The sequence below is a fragment of the Brachycentrus maculatus genome, unplaced genomic scaffold (genome assembly GCF_059751285.1).
Source record: "Brachycentrus maculatus isolate JH-2025_06_01 unplaced genomic scaffold, ASM5975128v1 h1tg000166l, whole genome shotgun sequence".
Classification (NCBI taxonomy): Eukaryota; Metazoa; Arthropoda; class Insecta; order Trichoptera; family Brachycentridae; genus Brachycentrus; species Brachycentrus maculatus.
The window spans coordinates 138,319-157,728 of NW_028280919.1; the positions used below are offsets into that span (position 1 = coordinate 138,319).

Here is a 19,410-nt window from a genome sequence, read left to right on the forward strand (position 1 = left end):
GAGTAGGATTCCTGAAGAGAATTTTACAATGAATATATAATTGATTTCTGAATAAGATGAAAAAACCTGGCATGGGCTAATTTTGTTGAAATTATCATTGAATTCACTGTGTAATATTGCCTTTCTACCCATGACTTATCATCCATATCCCCATAAATGTAAATATTTTGGCATACTTAATATTTTGTTTGTTATACTTATTTATCTTACTATGTTTTATCCTGCTCATCTCCAAAATGTTGTAAATACTTCACGCATGTACCATTATAAGGTCTTGCATGAAAACATTCTCGCTGTTATTTGTTTCCATAGAACATAATCTCGACGTATAAGGAGCTGAAGAGGGTTTCGGAAAATAGACCAGAATGGCGAAGGAGATGTAATCTGTTGCTGCAAACTAATCCACATAATTGAGACCAGAGAGAGGGAGAACCTAAGATTGGTGATAGATAATCTTTATTTAATTTAAGATTAAGATAGCACTGCATTCCTTCAATGGAGTGCTCTATAAATATAAAGATAAAAATGTAGGAAGTCATAAATAAATCATTTATAAAAAGTTCACTTGATTACAGTGAATTTTCCTTGTACCCTTCTCAAAATAATATAAAGAAAAGAAGAAAGATAGGTGGGTACATTTGTTAATCCCTTTATATAAATATTTTATCGTTATCAATACAGTTTTATCACTAAAAACTCAATTTCAACTAAGCAAATATGCCATCTGCTTTTTTATTTTAGTAGATACGAATGATTTTTAAAAACCCAGCTCGGTGTTCCAACGTAATTTTAGAACGCCTCCTGCCAACTTGACAGCAGTTTTTTGTTGTCCATAAAAATACTCTAGGTCGATTTACAAAACGAAATTGTTATTTATTTATCTGAATCTTTAAAATAACTTAATACATTTTGACTCTACTCATTACTTCGTGCTGTTGTGTAAAATTCGTTACGATCCGTTATGACAACACTAATGAAATATTTAACCAAATTTATTTTTCCTTTGGTATTCATTTAGGGATTTAGGTTTCCCGGTTTTTGTGATGTTACGCATTTTTCGAATCAAGTTTACAGTAATTACTACGGAGCGATTTATCTATCAAATTATAATATCAATAGTCTGATTTTCAAATAACGCAGGAAAGTTTCAGAATGTTTATACGCTCTAATATTAAAAGTATAAAAAAAATATAATTTACGTGTTTGGTTTTTATAAAAATTATCTCCTGTAAAAAAAGTGTCAATCTCAAGACCTCAATTTGGCTAGATTTCTCGTCATTCAAGACTGTGCCGCGTGTCTTCTTAAGATTTAACAGTTATTTTTTGAAAAACATTTCATTCAAATTTTAAAATGTTGCCCTTAATTAACGTCGTGTTTCTACATAACGCATTTGCTATGTTGTTTGTTGGCATGTTAATAAACTTTTTTGAACGATTTTTGCCTAAATTTATTGTGAACATTTTCCGATATGGAAAGTTCGCGCAGAGTGCTTCAAACTCATTTGAAGTTCCAAAATCTTATTTCAAGCACTTCTACCTTGTGGCTGTTGTCCTTTTCTCTGTAGCTTTTTATACAGTTGTGCACGTATATTTCTATACATTCTATGCGCCTCCATGGTTAATTAATTTCTTAGATTTTTGGTGCGGCTCAGACAGAAATATTACTTGTAAGTATGGAGTTTTTATTTCTTTAGTCTCGTCAGATTTTCATCAGTCATACCCATTTAAGAATTGATTGAATATTATGCTTGTGTAAAACTCTTATTAATTATTTGTTAAATTTTGCTTGGACCAGAAACCCCCTTTGTTAAATTTAAAAAACTTTATGTAAAAATCATTATTTTTCAATTAATTGATATTTCTGATGAATATTCTTTACTTTCCTATATAAATAAGATTTTATTCTAAGAGTTGTAAATAAAAATCAATTTTCTATTTCTGGTAGCAGATTACCTGACCCTCGGCTGCATAACGGTTGATTTGGGATAGTGTCTTTAAAATTATTGTTGAAACATATAATCTTTTAATTGTTTATATTTTGTTAAAAGGTTAATATTTCTTTGTTTTAAAGATAGACAATTTTAAATAAAACAAGTTTATTAGGTTATAAATAGTATAATATTTTTTCATTACACCCTTATTTTTAATAATCATTAAAATGCTTTTATTTATGGAAGCGTACAGTGAATTTAAAATTGTTGAAAACATTTCGTTGTTTCAAACTCAAATCAACATTTTTTTTTCGTGGATATTATTTGCCTTTTTTGGTTCATTATGGCCCATTAATTTTCTATTAGGTTCAGATCAGGACTGTTCCCGGGGTAAATAAGCGATTTAACTTCGGTAAAATTCTTGAATTCAGTTATTTATAAGAAAAACAATAAATTATTGTACATCACAAAAGTTAATATAATTGAAAAAAAAACAAATGTTTACCTACAGTACGGGCCCTACAAAGGTAAGGTGCATAATTGTCTTGGAATATATAGGATCGGCAGTATGTTGACTAATGTCCTGAATTGCTGGAATGACGTGGTTTTCTAAGTCTGATTTGTATTGGATGGCATTCGTTGTACCCTCCACGAAGTGCAACGGACCCAAACCGTGAGCTGTCATACACCCTCATATCATGACGTAGGGTGAATGCTTGACACTTCGAGAGATGCACTTGGGAAGAAATCTTTCCCCAGATTTTCGGCGCAATAGCTTTCTTCCATCTGGGTCAAGGTCTTCTTCACCTTCTATCAATTCTCCAAGGTGCATTTTTTTTGTTCTTTTGTCCAATTTAACCAAGCGTTTTACATTTTCTCCATTAAGAATTGTTTTTTCGCCGGACTCCGCGCGTGAAAACAAAATTCTAACAGTCTTCTGGACACGGTTTTCACAGAAAATGTTGCAGTGCTAGCAAATTGCACCTTGCGTATTTTGGGTGTCGTTAAAAAACGATTTTCCATAACCATTTTTTTTTTCATACGGTCCTCTCTAGAAGAAGTCACGCGACTTCCACCGCTTCCTTTTTTCCGGTCTACAGATTCATTTTCTTGAAAAAAAATTATTAGTATATTTAAAGCACCCAACTCAACGAGAAAATTCATGTTTTGAAATGTTTTCCTTCCACAGTGTGATAATATTCCATTTGATCGCGGCACTATTTTGCTTATATCTTCCCATGATTTTTATGTGATGTTTACGTTAACGCCAGTAAAACAAGACTGGTGTGATATTTAAAACTTTAAATTTTGTAAAAAGATAACCGATAATATCCGTATGCGACATACAAAAGAAACATTTGTGGAAAAATAATTTCTTATTAGAGCAGTTCAGCAAAGTCAAGGGTTGCGGTAACAGGTAAGTGCGGTGGTTTTCGTGTCCGTAGCTGTATTATACAGTAATGAAAGTAACTTAATTGACATATTAAGTTGATATAGTTTTATTTATAGCTTGAAAATAAGTACCATAATATGTTCCTTATAAAAATAATGGCGACCACGTACATTGTAGTTTATTTTTTTATTAAAAAAAAATGTATAGTGAAATTTCCATTAATGAATAATTTTCATCAAAACTTATTATTTTTATAGCTACTCCAGGAAAAACTTTCATAGCTGTGTGTTTGCTAACAATACAATGCTACAGAAGATTTTACGAAACATTCTTCGTCCAAGTATTTGCCAAAACTAGTAAAATTAACATTTTGATTTATCTTATTGGACACATTCATTATTTTGGATGTCTCATTGCTATATTCGGCCATGCTCCCGGCTTCTCAAGTAAACAAGGTAAGATTTTTTTTAAATTAGAAAATTGAGGCCACTCAACTCATTGTGTTTGCGGCAAACGCTTAAAAGCGTCTTTCACATACTGTTGATAGAGAACGGAAGACACTTATATGCCTTCTATTTGCTTTTGGTAGAGCGCGAGATGCCAAAAAACATAGTACAGCTTGGAATTGAGTTTGCAGTCACTTGTGATTAGATATACGACCCTAATTAGGGTTGGTGATGATGAAAATACAGCCCATCAACAATGTTTAAACAGTCAAATTTTGGCGAAAAAAAATTCTGGTGCAAGAAATCATCACCAACATGTCGAAACAAGACTGCCCGAACACCTCTTGGGTTAATCAATAAAAACAATTTCAAAAATATATTTGCCTAAAATCAATACCGAGAAGTCAGAATACGATTTTTTCAAGCAGCACTCGGGCTCATCATTTCAATTCAAACTCCTTGCTCGACTCACACTAAAACTGGGAACTGGTTAAAAACATCATGGAATACCATGAAAACTAATATATTTCTCAATATTTTTATGATTACTTAACCTTTTCATAGCCGCAAATAAATTACGCGGCAGTGCTCAACAGGCCAAGTATTTTTTTGAAAAAAAAAAGTTGTCTAAAGATTTTTTTTTTGTTGTTTTTATTGAATTATAATTTACTTACCAAATATTATATCCCGCATCGATTGTTAGAGTTTTATTCTTGAAGTTAAACCAGTTTCAAATTTTCAGGGTTGTCACACTAAGTCGCACACGCAAGTTTTTATTAAATTTAATATTAACACACAACTATTATTTATCAATGGAATATTTTAAAATAATAAGAAAAACACAAAAAAATTGAGCAAAATAAAAACCCCTGGCGTTCAAAACAATCGATTAAAATAATCAATATTTCAAGTGGTTTGAGTGGTAGCCCTAATGACATCTGTCAACTGTCAGCTGAAAGTGATACCGATAAATCACTTAAAAGTATTTAAAAACTTTATAAAATATTTTGTGACAACTTCAACTGATGGCAATGTATGTTCCGTTTTTGACAGATTGTCAATATGAGTTAAAACTGCGGAGTAATACGTCATCAAAAGTACTGACGAGATATCTCGTCTCTGGCCATACGGGCACTCCGCCATTTGCCGAGATATCTCGTCTCTGGCAACCATCGGGTTAATAACAACCCTTTTACCAACATTTCCCCCACTCCTTTAGAAGCCTTCTTCTAGGTACAAAATTAGGTATTACAAAAAAATTGCAAAGAAATACTCAAAAAAAAACTTGAAAATCTAAATTTGTAATTTTCATACATTGTTTGAAAAAAAAAATTAAACACATATATTTTCACATTTCTAATCTCTCCTTGATAATTAGTTATTCAGTAAAGTATTTTATTATATATTATTTTTTGCTGCTAGTAATGGATATTTCGCTCACTCCTTTCAGTAATGTCAAATATCAAAAAACTTGATTTTTCAAAAGATCATTTTTAAAGTTTAAAAATATAACAAAGTGTATTCAAAATAAATATCAAGCCTGAAGTTTTTACTGTGCAACAGATCTTTTTAGGTTAAACCTGAATGTTTTTTCTCCATTTGAAAAATATTTAGGATATTCAAAAAAATAATTAAACAATACATTTTCATCAAAATGCGAAAACAACACTTTCTGCCCTGTAGCGGGTAAATGTTAAGTTAAAAATATGCCGCTTTTGCTGGGATATAGTACATTTTCTAGGCATTACGAAAACATGCATAACTAAAAATTGACGATTTTTGATAAATGTCGTTGAAAGGAGTGAGCGATTTCTGTACATCTGTAGTCTACTTTTAGTTCAATAAAACACAGATTTAACTTATTTAATTATTTTTATGAATCTGGTGTTCCACTATTTAATTATTTTTTTATTGCAGAAAACATCAGACAATTTACTATCTTGGACCAGTCAACGATTGTGACAGCCATTCCTTGTGCGATAATATTTAGTATCGTGTGGTTGAATCAATTTAGGAGTAATTTGATTCTAGCAAATTTACGAAAAGATAAAAAATCTAAGAAGGTGGTTACCGAAAAACACTTCATCCCCAATGGAGGCTGGTTTGAATACATTTCCTGCCCTCACCAGCTGTGTGAAATGATTATTTATATTGTCCTCATGCCACTCCTGGGAATGAATTCATCTTGGATCTGTGTGGTGTTATGGGTATTGAGCAATCAAGTAAGTAAACAGTATTTCTTTACAAATAAGACTAATTTTAAAAGCAATTTTTTGAACTAAAGTGCAAAATAGACAGCAGCTTGATGCAGTAGAAGTTGACTGCATTTTTTTGTCTGCATGGTTTTGTATGTATTTTCTATTTGTTTTTTGCTATACTTTTTTTTTAATTTGTAAAATGCACTTGTAACGTTTTCAAAACATGTCAAGTGAAAGTTGGTTCAAATTCCAATTGAAATTTAAAATGCTGAAGGAACTGTTTTATAGTTCTGTTATTTAATATTTTATTCCGCCTCTGTAATAGTCAGCACGCTCGGTTACCGTACTGGAGGTCCAGGGTTCAATTCCCAGGAGGGGGGGTTCAATTAAATATTATACATTTGTAAAGCGATCACTTAAACCAGCCTATGACGGTCGTAAGCTTTGTAAATGCCCACATTCTTCTTCATCTGTGTTGAGATGTCAAAAATAAGTGATTTTTTCACTCTAATATTTATTCAATGTTACCCTGGAGCGGAGGGGTGATAACTTTTCCTTCATGTATTAACGATTAAGATGATACAGCGTTTATATGACGCAGTGCCCTATGCATCATCAGGTGCGGATGAGGGTTTGAAGATGAAGTTATTTATAAAATAATTCCTTTTTATTACATTCAAACGCAATCTGTACGCAATGAGATATCTGCATCCATAATAAATAATAATAATTTTACAATAGATATATGCATATCGTATAATATATTATATAATGATAAAACAATTCCACAGGCAGTCTAATTGTTCCCAATTTTTTAAACTGGTGACCTAATTTAATTGCCTTCGCACACCCAATTTTGACAAAATTCATCTTTTCCAATTTATGATTTACAATACTTTCTCGAATTTGTAGGATAGGATTTTTAGTTATTTACCAAAGATTTAATTTTAAATTCAATTTAATCTTAAATATACAACTTTTTCTTTTATTCTGGGGACAGAGATAAAAAGAGTGAACTTTGCACCAAGATGATAATAAATAATAATAGAGAATAAAAGTTTTCGATTTAATACTTGATAATAATAAAAAAATACCAGTTGTTTCTGTGTATGTATTCGGTATTGGAAACATCGGATTTACATCAATTTCATTACAAAGTCTAAAATCTACATACATTTCGCTGTTACTATCTGATAGCTATATTGTTTTGAATAATTATTGTTTCTTTATATTACTTTTAATTTTTCTTGAATATAATTACAATACAATTTCAACATTTGTTCATATAGACGTCTCCAGCAAGAAAAAGTAATGCTGCGTTTACGAAAGCGACATTTATTTAAAGAATAAAATTGCTAATATATACATAGGTGTGATGAATTTTGACATTGAAACATAGGACAATTCTTTCATAGATATTTTTATGGACCCTTTTTGCCGGGTTTCCATCTTGTTCCAAGATCACATTTAACTTAATTATAATTAATATGTCAGTATATCAAAAATGTTAATATTCTCAATATTATTAATATTTAAAGCATTTACTTTGTGGTTAGTCATTTTTACTTATTTTTTTTTTTTTACAAAAATGTTAATAAAATTAGTATATAACCACTCACCGAGATTTTTACGTCTACCGGTTTCGAGACGTACCCGTCTCTTCGTCAGGACAATCACTAGCACAGCATGCAAACAATACTACCCTTCACCACCATAGCACCATTTACACACTCAAAACTACACAAAATGTCTAACACATGCGATTTTTGGTCGACCCGAAGACCAACATGCACTATAGTTTTCAATACAGATATGCGTTACGAGCCGAGATTAAACGTACGAGGTTAAATGTAAAAGTTGATAGAAGTTGTAAGACGTTAAAAGTTGATCACTTCAATATGTGAATTATTTTTCTAGGTCGAAACAGCATTACTCTCTCACTGGTGGTACAAGGAGACCTTCCCAAATTATCCAAAAAATAGGAAAGCCGTGATTCCTTTCATATTATAAGATAAAAATTGTATAACGCATCAAGTGTTACGAGTATTATGAGTAATATATTATGAGTAAAAAACAAAAACCTTTTATGACACTACTGAACCTCGAGCAAAAAGGTGTTAATTTTTTTTGTTAATAATTGTTTTTAGGTAAAAAAATTCAACTCGGATGTTTCATCATCAAATATAGTCTAAAACCAGGGGGGTAAGGAACCTTTTCATTTCTAATGGCCAAATTCATTTATCTGATTCAACATAAGGCCGTTTTTATAAAAAAAAATCAAATCAATCCATTGACTATTTTTTAAGTTTTGTAGATACAAACATACGAAAACTGAATTTTTATATACAGACCGCAGGTTTCCTCACTTCTGATCTAGCTTAGATAAGCTATCAAGTTGGCAATGCTAACTATAGAAACATAACCTCAAGAAGACCACGAACACGCGCTTATATTTCCATTAGCTTTAAGGTAGATAAATCGAGAGTTTTTGAAAGTCAACGGTCAAGAATTGACGTTGATTTGTCTGAGATAAAAAATTTACTGCAATCCCACTTATGTACCTACCTAGTGAACTTGCTCAGGAAATCTTCTATGATAAGACTAATAATTTATTTTTACACATAAATTACAAGCTGGTTATTTAATATTTATGCAAACTTATTTTAAATTAAAAGGTATTTAGGTAAAAAAATTATGCATTTTATATTTTTGTAAATGGTTATTGTTGATATTTTAGAATTTTATTAATACAAATACATACACTTAATCTGGGTTTCTTTAAATCCTTTTTGTATTCATTTTGAAACTGGATTTATTTTTGCTACAAAAGTTATGTCATATGGCATATCGCTCACTCCTTTCAAGAACGTCATAAATCAAAAATTGTCAATTTTCAGTTGTACATGTTTTCGGAATGCCCAGAAAATGTACCATATCCCAGCAAAAGCGGCATATTTTTTGCTTAATATTTACCTGCTACAGGGCAGAAAGTGTTGTTTTTGCATTTTGGAGAAAAAGCATTGTTTAATTATTTTTTTAAACGTACTAAATATTTTGCAAATGGAGAAAAAACCTTCAGGTTTTATGTAAAAAGATCTGTTGCTCAGTAAAAAGTTCAATAAGTGGCTTGATATTTATTTTTAATACATTGATTTTATTTTTAAACTTTAAAAACGTTCTCCTGAAAAATCAAGTTTTTTGATTTATGACGTTCTTGAAAGGAGTGAGCGATATATGAAAATATGATTAAAAAATGTGATTTAAAAACAGGAAAAAAACTCCTAAATTTTGCTTTTATCTAGCAATGCATTTTATATAAAATACATTGGAAAAATAAAAACGTAACGTAAATGATTGAAGTAACAAAAATGACAAATTGCCAAATGAAATATTTTCGTTTGTATTCAAAGTTACCTGAGTTGATTGTAATAAAAATAATTCGTTATTTTAATTACCTTTCAGTGTATGGGTAGTGTTGGAGAAAATTAATATGAGAAGTCAACATAAAAAATTTATTCATACCGCATTGTGCACACAAAAACCCATTCACAGTGTTTTATAAAATAATTCATTGACTAAATAAAATATAATAATTTGTGTATGTATCATACTTATGTACATATTTTCATAAATAACTCCATCACTTGAACAGGAAACTGAAAAAAGAAAAAAAAAAAAAATTCAAATTATTTTTTAAAAAAATTTACATTATAACAATAAAAATGTGACTATTTTAACCCAATGCATATGGAACTAAATTAATAAAAAAAAAAATTATTATTTACTCCATCATACACCGGATTAATCACCTTAAGGATGATATCGTGGGTGCACTGGCAAAAAAATTCATCTGAAAAAACGTCAAAAAATACAATTTTGACTTCATGATGCATATTATAAAGTTTTCAACGTTCGATAAACTGGTAAAATACACTAAGTAGTTTCAAATGTCATATATGTGTGTTTAAAAATTAAATTCAACTTTAAGTTTAATAGCGGGTATTTAATTCAGGCTAAAAGCTTTAAATAACAGGGATTTAAAGATGGAGACTGACCGGAGCATTTCATCGTAATGTAACACGATACAATGCGAGCATTCAGGCATTCAGTACACCGAACCGAGCGCTCCATCCATAGTTTTGGATGCTCGGTGATGCTCGCCGCAAGTAATGTAACATGACCGGAGCATTTTGTCATAACATAACGTCGTAACAGTTACGACGTTATGTTATGACCAAATGCTCGGTCAGTCTCCACCTTTAGAGTTTTTTGCCAGTATACCCACGATATATCAATATCATGTGTCTCAACTTATGATGAAGCATCTATCACTTTTTTCTGAAAGAAGATGCTAGTCTGACCACAAAGAAAGAGTGACTGTAAAATTACCTGTATGGATAACCTTGAGCCTTGGCCCTGAAGACCGAGAGAAGGAGAGAGAAGAAGATGCACATGAACACCAACCCGATGATAGCCATCAAGCGCTTCTTGCGACTGTCTCCGTTCTGTTGGTTCTTCTGCTCCTTGTTGGAGTCCACCTTGAATCCTCCCCCAGATTCAGCTAGCAATATCATACCCACAACTACTGCCGCATCTGATTTTGTATGTAAGGAATAGAATGTGTCGGGTTATGGTCTCATGGTTAGTGTCGCAGACTCTTAGGAGTTTCTCGGTTCGAACCCACTCTACCACAATTTGATACCTATTTCTAATAATGAGCCGCTTAGGCTCACAGAAATAGTATGAAATTGAAATATTCGTGTAAATAATTATCGTTAAAGAAGACACAGGTACAGATTGAAGCTTGTTGAGGTGAGCAACAATAATTTGAAAATATTAAGAAATTAGGTTCCGCCATTTACATTTTTTACAACATTTTGAGTGTGTCCAAATACATATTCACAAAATCTGAATTATCTCCAATTACAGGAGTTATTTTTATATTATTTTTTGACATCTCATCAAAGATGAAGAAGAATATGGAAGTCTGAATAAAAAGCTTCTTTACATCTCACCAATAGATGTCTCTAGTGAAGTTCTAGTGATTCAAGAACAAGTTTTCTAAATTTCTAAATTTGAATAGTGTGGTTGTCAATAATGGGTAGAATTGGTGAATGTTACACGTGTGTAAAGTGATCACATAAACCAGCCTATGATGGTCGTCAGCCTCGTAAATGCCCAGGCTTCCATATTCTTCTTCATCTTGGATGAGACGTCAAAAAATAATAGTTTTTATACAAAAAAATTATTAGCCAATATTTAGGAAAATATATCATCAAAATCCGTCACGCAGCTTAGACAGAGAGAATAGAACGTCACTCCTCTCTGTTTTTGCAAACGTTCTTCGTCTCTTCCACAGTCACCAGCACCTGCAGGTCTTCTCTGCCTACGGCAAGAAGCGCTATTTCATTAGCTAATTCATAATATACTCCTGGTAAAGTTTTAGTTCTTACTCGTTAAAGGCTTTAAATTTATTTAAAAAGGATACTGAGCCCCATGATTATATAAGTCTCTAGGACAAACTGCCCCTGTGAGGATCCGTGGATGTATGAGACGGCGCCGTTCTGGCCAGTGTGGACAAATGGAGGAGCTCTGATCTGGTTCCACATCTGCCCGGAGATCATGGTGAAGCAGAAAAAGAGCGCTCCGACGGCCCAAATCTGCTTGTTGTACAGGAAGTCCAAGTTGTTCCGGCGCAGGTACAGGAACCCTCCGCACAGGACCACCAGCATGGCCACGGCTACCGTGCCCGAATAGTTTGGAGGTCTGAACACCCGGATCTAAGAGAATACAGACATTTTTGAAGCACTAACTTTGTTAATTTCTATTTTATAATTAAAATGTAACTTTCTTTTAAAATCACTATAAATTTATAGTGATTTTAAAACAAAGTTACATTTTAATGTATATATTTTTTTACTATTGTAATATAACGTGGAAATAAGAATGTTTAATAAGAAGCGGTATATAAAAATTTAAGACACCTGACTCTCAAATTGCATTATCTCCATCAAATACTATCCTTGGTTGAGCAGTCCACTTGCAAACCACATTATGTTTAAAAAATTATGTTTTTTAGCCAATGGCGGCAATCGGTAGAAAATTAAATCTTCTGCGATTTGAGTTTTTTGAGAGATTTTGGAAAGTGAACTGTCGATCAGCATAGCGAGTTTTGAGAATTGATTTTTCTATTCCATTTTATTTCTAACTTAACGAGTTTTGGCAGATTTTGTTAAATATGGACGTTAATATTTTTAATTTTCTATAGATCTGCGCCATTGGCTAAAAAACTTAATTTTTTAATGTAACGTGGTTTGCAAGTGGACTACTCAGTTACACACTTAATGCTTTTGAACGAGCAGTGTTCACAGACGGCGTGTCGTATTACACTAACCCAAGCAGCGCTCGCGAGTTTCAACGTTTTGCTTGCTAAAAATACACTAATATTAAAAAATATTAATTTTAATTATTCCAATATCTCTCCGAAGCCATCGATCCTATGAACGTTTAGTACAGTCACATTACACGTTACACCCATCTTACGTAAATTGATTTAATCTAAGCAGGTACCTGAATGTCAGTACGCTCCTGGATCCACTTGGCAATTGCTTCAGAAGATATTCCCACTCTCTGGAAATCCATCGTGTCTCCTGGCTTGGACTTCCCTTTAGCAGGGAAGTGCATAATCACTGGAGCGGTGTTTAATCTCAGCTTAAAAATATCAACATAATAGTTTAGAAGAGATACAAAGGAAAATTTGGTAAATTTGGAACGAAAATTTGTAAAAACTACTAATGAAAGCTTATATAAAAAAAATATTGTACAGCAAAAGGAGTGATTAAAAATTTTAATTAAAATAAATTTTTCAGTATTTTACATTTTTTTTTTGGTTTAAATTGATGACAGAAATAAATAAATTTAAAAACTTCATATTTAAATATTGAAGACTTCTAATGGGTAGAGGCTCAACTGCGAAACTGGCGTCGGAGGTTCGATTCCCACAGTTGCAAAATTAATTTGAAAATATTTATTTTCAATTTGTCTGGGTTCTGTGATGTATTTTTCACATTTACCTTACTATCGTACCTGCAGACAAGCTTTTAAACCTACAGGTTAAGCGAGCTATTCCATTTTTTAAAAAATAATAAATGTAATTTTAATGAAGCCAGAGGTGACTGCATTGCATTTTTAAAACAGAATAATTCAATAATTATTCTTAGCAGATAAGTATAATTTTCCAAATCAAAAAAATCAATCAAATGTACATAAGGGTAACAACTGTTATTTTTTTTATTCTGGCCCAAAGTACATTAATATTATTATATAAAACTATTCATAAGTGTAGTGTCAGTAGTAAGGAGAACAAATTTAATTTAAATTGTTGTCCTGTCTTTTAGTGTTAGAATCTTGACCAATAACCAGACAGAATTGTCAAAGGGTCTCACAAAATCAGCATGCGAGGACCGCAGAGATTAAGGTAAGTATGTATTTATCTACCAACATAATACCTGATAAAGAAAGCACAAATATATTCGTTTAACCACCCTATATTTGGGTTACTATCCAAAAAGTAGGTGAAAATCCTCGGGTTTTTTTCATAAGATTTTTCAATAACAATACTCATTTACAATGTATCAGATAATTTTTTAAACAATATACCTATTTATAACCCTTTGCAAGTCTCAAAAGGTGGGGACTGACCGGAGCATTTCGTCATTACATAACATTCGCTGCGATCATCCGACTTCGGATGGAGCACTCGGACACTGACTATACGAATGCTCGCATCGTAACGTGACTCCGGTCAGTCCCCATCTTAAGATGTCGCCGGATTCTTTTGTAATAATATTCTATTGAATATCTTTACAAATATATTGTGTATTCAATGTAATATATTAATCAACATAATCTCCAAACATAGCAAAAATAGGTAGCCAGTGATATTGACCTCAAAATGCTTAATGTGCCGTATGACGTATTCGTATGCGTAGGGCAAATAGAAACAATTTGATGTATCACAAACGTTTCTGTGATTGCGATTGTACTTTTTTGTACCTGAACATACGAGATACAGCTTGTTGCATTCGGGCGATAATATAGTGAACGTTTTACGTATGTTCATATTGATAGGGCGGTTAAACTACATACTAACCAATTGGAAGACGTCGGAGCCTTCATCAAAATCAACCATCACAAAGAATAGTTGGTTGGAAAAGGCTTGAGAGTAACGGAAGGAATTGGCAACGACGCTAAACTCATCATGTACATTTCTGCAGATCGCGCATTGCCTGCTCGGAGCCATGGCGGTGAAGATAACGATCACTGAATAATTTCGGGGAGGCGACTTGACATATTCTCGAAATTTATTCCCATTAAACCTCAGTATCGATTTCTTATTGGCCATCTCAGTAAGTTGTTGCACTTTAACTTCCACTGATGAAGACTACAAAAAATATATAAAAAACATTGTTTTAAGATATTTAACAAGAGAATATTGACAATAATAAATAAAATATTCAATTCTAGTGTTGAAGTGTGAAGACTTACAGCTTTCGGCTTAACTTGAGCATGGGCTTCATGGTAAGATAAAGCAATAAATACTAAAAATAATATTAGTACTTTGGGTAACATTTTGAAACCGTATGAAATCTGAAGGAATATTTTTAATTTAAAAAATCAGAAGAATGTCATTCCACGCATACTAAACTTGACGTGACGGCCGGCGACCATAGAGTATTATTACCAAAGATTATGATTTTTATTATATGCTGCTGTAGGGTACGATAGACCAAGGCTGGAATGGGCTGGAATTCCATATGGAAATTAACCCTTTAGTTAACAAAATCGTATATATCGGCTTTCGATACTCTAGCGAGAAATACTGGATCCGTCAGATCTGACGTCATAATCCTCGGGTTGTGGTCTCGTGGTTAGTGTCGTGGACTCTTGAGTCAGAGTTTCTCTGTTCAAACCCACTCTGAGACAATTTCATACCTATTTCTAATAATGAGTCACATAGGCTCACAGAAATAGTATTTGAAGTACTTTTGTGCATAGTAAAAACACAAATTAGAATTTAAGGAGTCAGGAGTTGTTTGATTCGCAATGTTATGTGCACGGCGTAAGAAGTAAGTCGACGAGCGGCATTCACATATTCGCCGATTTTTTCAAAATGTTGCTCATATTTAGTTAACTTAACTCCGAGTTATATTTTTGTTATGAAACAACAGCACGCAGTGTTTATAAATTATCAAACACATTTTAGTTTTGAATCGGCATTTCTGGAATATTTTTCCCGTTTAACAGTAGGTACCTAAAACCAAAGTTCTATAAAGTTCTATGGATTTTTCATAGATAAAGGAAATAAAACAAGAAATAAAATTGACTGTAAGTTTTGAGGTTATCTGAAAAATATAAAATAAAATAATTGCGTCAGATTATTCGTAATTCCTGTTGTGTTTCTGTTTTTTAGGAAAATAAATGGCTTCCGCTGGTACTCAGGTATTCATTTTAAAAATTCTTGCCATTTACTTGAATTAAATTTATAACTTATATTTTTATTATATTTTATTAACGTTAAATTTTATTTTAGGGAGCAGCGCATAGGTTTCTAGGTGTATTTAAGAAAAAAACTCGTTTCGATTGCGGAGTTGGAGCTCAGTTACCCGAAGGTTATAAAAAGTTTTGGCAAGAATGGAAGATAATGAAACCAGCTGCTGTCCACTATATTCCTGAAGAGGGGCGGTGGAAAAAAGACCCAGTAACTGGGATAATAAACCCTATTCAAAATGTTCCAATACCACTCAAGTTTCCCAAAGAATCGAACGATGGAATTTGGGGTGGAGAAGCTATCGTACAAGGTCATTATGTATTTTTTTATATTTGTGCATATTTCTCTATTCCGATATGGGGCTTACTGTACATGCTGACATGTTGGTGCTTGGTTTCCAAATCACTATTAGACGTATCCGACATTATCAGGGCGAAAACAACAGGTTTTTACAAAAATGTATTTCTATTTTTCACTAAAAATTAGTTACATTTGTGAATGTTATTGATGAAACGGAATTTAAGAATCATGCGCCCTGCGACACAAACTCCCACCTCAACCACCGAAATATACTGGCGTCATCTTTGGTATGTCGATGGGCTGAGCTTTTGGCAAAGTGTACTAGAGTCGATATTAAACCTTCAAGTTAACACTGTTCCAATCCTATGTGATCCTTATTCACCATTTGAGTGCTTATATATTGAAGAAATATGGGTGTAAATATGAGATTTACAATATCCCACAAAGGGTATATTTTGTGAAATTTACGACTTCAACCCTGGGTATAACATATTCACACAAATCACACTGAATTGATGAAAGAATTAAGAATTGTATGTTTGTTATAAACAACCTTAACATTCTGAAATTTTACAGGTTTTGTTAAGAAGAAGCATAACAAACGAAGAGTTCCTCATTTCTGGGTCCCAGTTCTCAAGAGGTCAGTGATCCGTTCAGATATCCTGGATGTTTACCTATCGGTTGTTATCACTGACCGGACTCTGCAACTTATTATGGACAATTATGGTTTCGACCATTACATACTAAAGACGCCCGCTTGCGATCTACAATCTCTGCTGGCTTTAAATCTGAAAAGAAAGATGCTTAAAGCCTTAGAAGAAAACTGTCCAGCGTATAGTGACAGACCAGAGAAACAGAAAGATATCTATGATCAATATAAAACTTACCTTTCTTCGGTGAGTAGTGCATACCTTATTATTACTTGACCCTCCATTGGTTAACGTAATCATAGACAATTTAATGCTAACTGGCTGTACTAATATCTATCCATTCTCAGCACTCTTAACGACTCTTAATATAGTTTCAAGGTATATGTTTTAAAAATGAAATATAATAAATTCAATAGACATTTCTAATTTTCTTCACCATGGCATATCGCTCACTTTCAACAACATCATAAATCAAAAATTGTCAATTTTTAGTTTTACATGTTTTTGGAATGCCCAGAAAATGTACTATATCCCAGCAAAAGCGGCATATTTTTAACTTAATATTTACCAGCTACAGGGCAGAAAGTGTTGTTTTAGCATTTTGAAGAAAAGGTATTGTTTAATAATTTTTTAAAAAATACTATATATTTTTCAAATGTAGAAAAAAATTCAAGTTTTACTTAAAAAGATCTGTTGCACAGTAAACAGTTCAATAAGTGGCTTGATATTTATTTTTAAAACATTGCATTATATTTTTAAACTTTAAAAACGATCTCCTGAAAAATCAAGTTTTTTTATATATGACGTTGAAAGGAGTGAGGGATATGTTAACTTTAGAAAATATCCAGAAACCAAAATGTATCAATGAAAACCATATGTTAATATAAATTAATGGGTGGGGAATTGAGTTTGACAAAAGCATGTACTGTTACCGGTTGGGTTCATTCTTAAAGGGTTAAATACTCTAAATACTGTATATGTATTACCTTACCTTGCTTTTATTTGAGTTACTACAATCATCACTGCATCCATGTGATGCAGTGCGCTATGCACTATTTAGAGTGTTTTATTTTTATCCTTAGTATACATCGGAAGATATCGATTGGTATGGCCTGACTTGGGAACAGGCAATCAAGAAATTATCCATTCAGAAACATTCTGAATATAAATCAATTCCCTTGAAACATAAATATCGATCTCAACTAATAGAGCAACTGAAAGCCGCTGGAATTGCGGAGGCGCAGGACCAAGTTTCATCGTAAGTCTGCAATCTTTTTAGTAAATTCATTAGTATCTTTACATTTCTTAATTCTGATTTTAAACAAATAAATGAAAATTACAAGAAAAAATATTTATGTGCTAATGTTTCTGGTGATGTTTTATGTAATTCTTTAAATTCTTCTTTATTTTTTCAGAAATAGCTCCTGGGTCTCTAAAATGAATATTTTTAGCAAGAAGCATGAAACTTGAAATATTTTAGTCATCAAAAATATTTTAAATCATACACTGTATTGTACTATTTGAAATATAATATTTGAACTGATAGGTAATATGTGTATTTATCTTTTTGTTGTTGTTATTTCTGTAAAATAATACAATATTTTAATATAAACACACAGGCATATTCAAACTTTTAATGAAAAAATTTTTCATGCGACCTTTACACATTTTTTTCACTAAACCACTTTTTCGCCATACTTTAACCACAGTGATTCACCCTTAACCAGTTGCCAGTTTATCCCGAGCGTGACTCGGGCAAGGAGTTTGTGTTGCATTGATGAGTCCGAGTGCTGCTCGGGCAAATCGTATTCCAACTTGGTGGTATTGATTTGCCCGAGCCAAATATATTAATGTATTTGTTTTTATTTACTAACCCGAGCAGTGTTCGAGGTAGTGCTGTTTCGAGTTGTTTGGTGATGATTCCTGCACTGACAAATTTTCTCACCAAAATTCAACTGTTAAGTGGTTAATAAAGTATGTAGTGGTTAATAAAGACACTACATATATGAATTATCAAAACTTACCATTATTAATCCTCTTTTGTGTAACAATTTCTATAGATTTTACTACAGAATTTGTCTCATATTTGCCATCTAATAGTGACTCCGAAATATATATGTAGCCTGGATATTGCTACATTTGTTTATTTTATTATTATTTTCTTTTAAACTCTAACTAAAGGGAAGGGTATGTAACCCCAATTGTCCTAGGCATTGCTACTATACTTTTTTCCCTTTATTATTAGATACTACTACTTATCCTTCATTTCCTTTCACATTTAGCAGTGATTAGATAAAGAAAGGTTCTTTGAGATGGTTTTAACATTTGGGGCGAATGGATGATGAGAGAATGACTAAGAGAGTATATTTGGCAAATGTAAATGGTAGAATAGAACGAAGACAGCTATACTAAGTCACTCAAAACCTGAAATGTGATATTGTCAAAAGTCTATGTAACCAGAGGGGATGTTTGTCAGTACAGTAAGTGTGGCATTCCACCCTCTTCGGCCGAAAGAGGGTTAAGGGTGGTGGTTCGCTACTCTAAACTTCTTCACTTGTTACATATCACTCACTCCTTTCATGAACGTCATAAATCAAAAAACTTGATTTTTCAGGAGAATGTTTTTAAAGTTTATAAATGTAATACAATGTTTAAAAATAAATATCAAGCCACTCATTGAACTTTTTACTGTGCAACAGATCTTTTTAGGTAAAACCTAAAGGTTTTTTTCTCCATTTGAAAAATGTTTAGTATATTTAAAAAAATAATAAACAATACCTTTTCTTCAAAATGCAAAAACAACTCTTTCTGCCCTGTAGCGGGTAAATATTAAGCTAAAAATATACCTCTTTTGCTGAAATATAGAACATTTTCTGGGCATTCCGAAAACATGCACAACTGAAAATTGACGATTTTTGATTTATGACGTTCTTGAAAGGAGT

At 32.3% G+C, this 19,410-nt stretch overlaps 3 protein-coding genes across 5 annotated transcripts; 2 read left to right on the forward strand and 1 right to left on the reverse strand.

The window, feature by feature from the left end:
• The first annotated feature begins 791 nt into the window (after nucleotides 1-791).
• Nucleotides 792-8,048, forward strand: LOC148308393 (polyprenal reductase-like). The gene is made up of 4 exons (XM_088261714.1): nucleotides 792-1,667; nucleotides 3,582-3,779; nucleotides 5,688-5,992; nucleotides 7,886-8,048. Exons 1-4 carry the CDS (start codon nucleotides 1,352-1,354, stop codon nucleotides 7,976-7,978), a joined length of 912 nt encoding a protein of 303 aa, XP_088117840.1. The 5' UTR covers nucleotides 792-1,351; the 3' UTR covers nucleotides 7,979-8,048.
• A 1,418-nt stretch (nucleotides 8,049-9,466) lies between these two features.
• LOC148308394 (dolichyl-diphosphooligosaccharide--protein glycosyltransferase subunit TUSC3-like) lies at nucleotides 9,467-14,685 on the reverse strand. Of its 2 annotated transcripts, XM_088261709.1 has the most exons (6): nucleotides 14,516-14,685; nucleotides 14,121-14,411; nucleotides 12,539-12,679; nucleotides 11,457-11,748; nucleotides 10,358-10,562; nucleotides 9,467-9,624 (listed from the first exon to the last, which is right to left on the reverse strand). In XM_088261709.1, exons 1-6 carry the CDS (start codon nucleotides 14,597-14,599, stop codon nucleotides 9,609-9,611), a joined length of 1,029 nt encoding a protein of 342 aa, XP_088117835.1. In that variant the 5' UTR covers nucleotides 14,600-14,685; the 3' UTR covers nucleotides 9,467-9,608. The 2 variants fall into 2 exon arrangements, with proteins under 2 accessions (XP_088117835.1, XP_088117836.1); XM_088261710.1 differs by lacking the exon at nucleotides 9,467-9,624 and having other exon boundaries at nucleotides 10,354-10,562.
• A 624-nt stretch (nucleotides 14,686-15,309) lies between these two features.
• LOC148308395 (large ribosomal subunit protein bL28m-like) lies at nucleotides 15,310-18,018 on the forward strand. 2 transcript variants are annotated; one of them, XM_088261712.1, is made up of 6 exons: nucleotides 15,310-15,355; nucleotides 15,441-15,469; nucleotides 15,561-15,828; nucleotides 16,395-16,714; nucleotides 17,551-17,726; nucleotides 17,884-18,018. In XM_088261712.1, exons 2-6 carry the CDS (start codon nucleotides 15,449-15,451, stop codon nucleotides 17,936-17,938), a joined length of 840 nt encoding a protein of 279 aa, XP_088117838.1. In that variant the 5' UTR covers nucleotides 15,310-15,355; nucleotides 15,441-15,448; the 3' UTR covers nucleotides 17,939-18,018. The 2 variants fall into 2 exon arrangements, with proteins under 2 accessions (XP_088117838.1, XP_088117837.1); XM_088261711.1 differs by having other exon boundaries at nucleotides 15,325-15,469.
• Nucleotides 18,019-19,410: the final 1,392 nt, after the last annotated feature.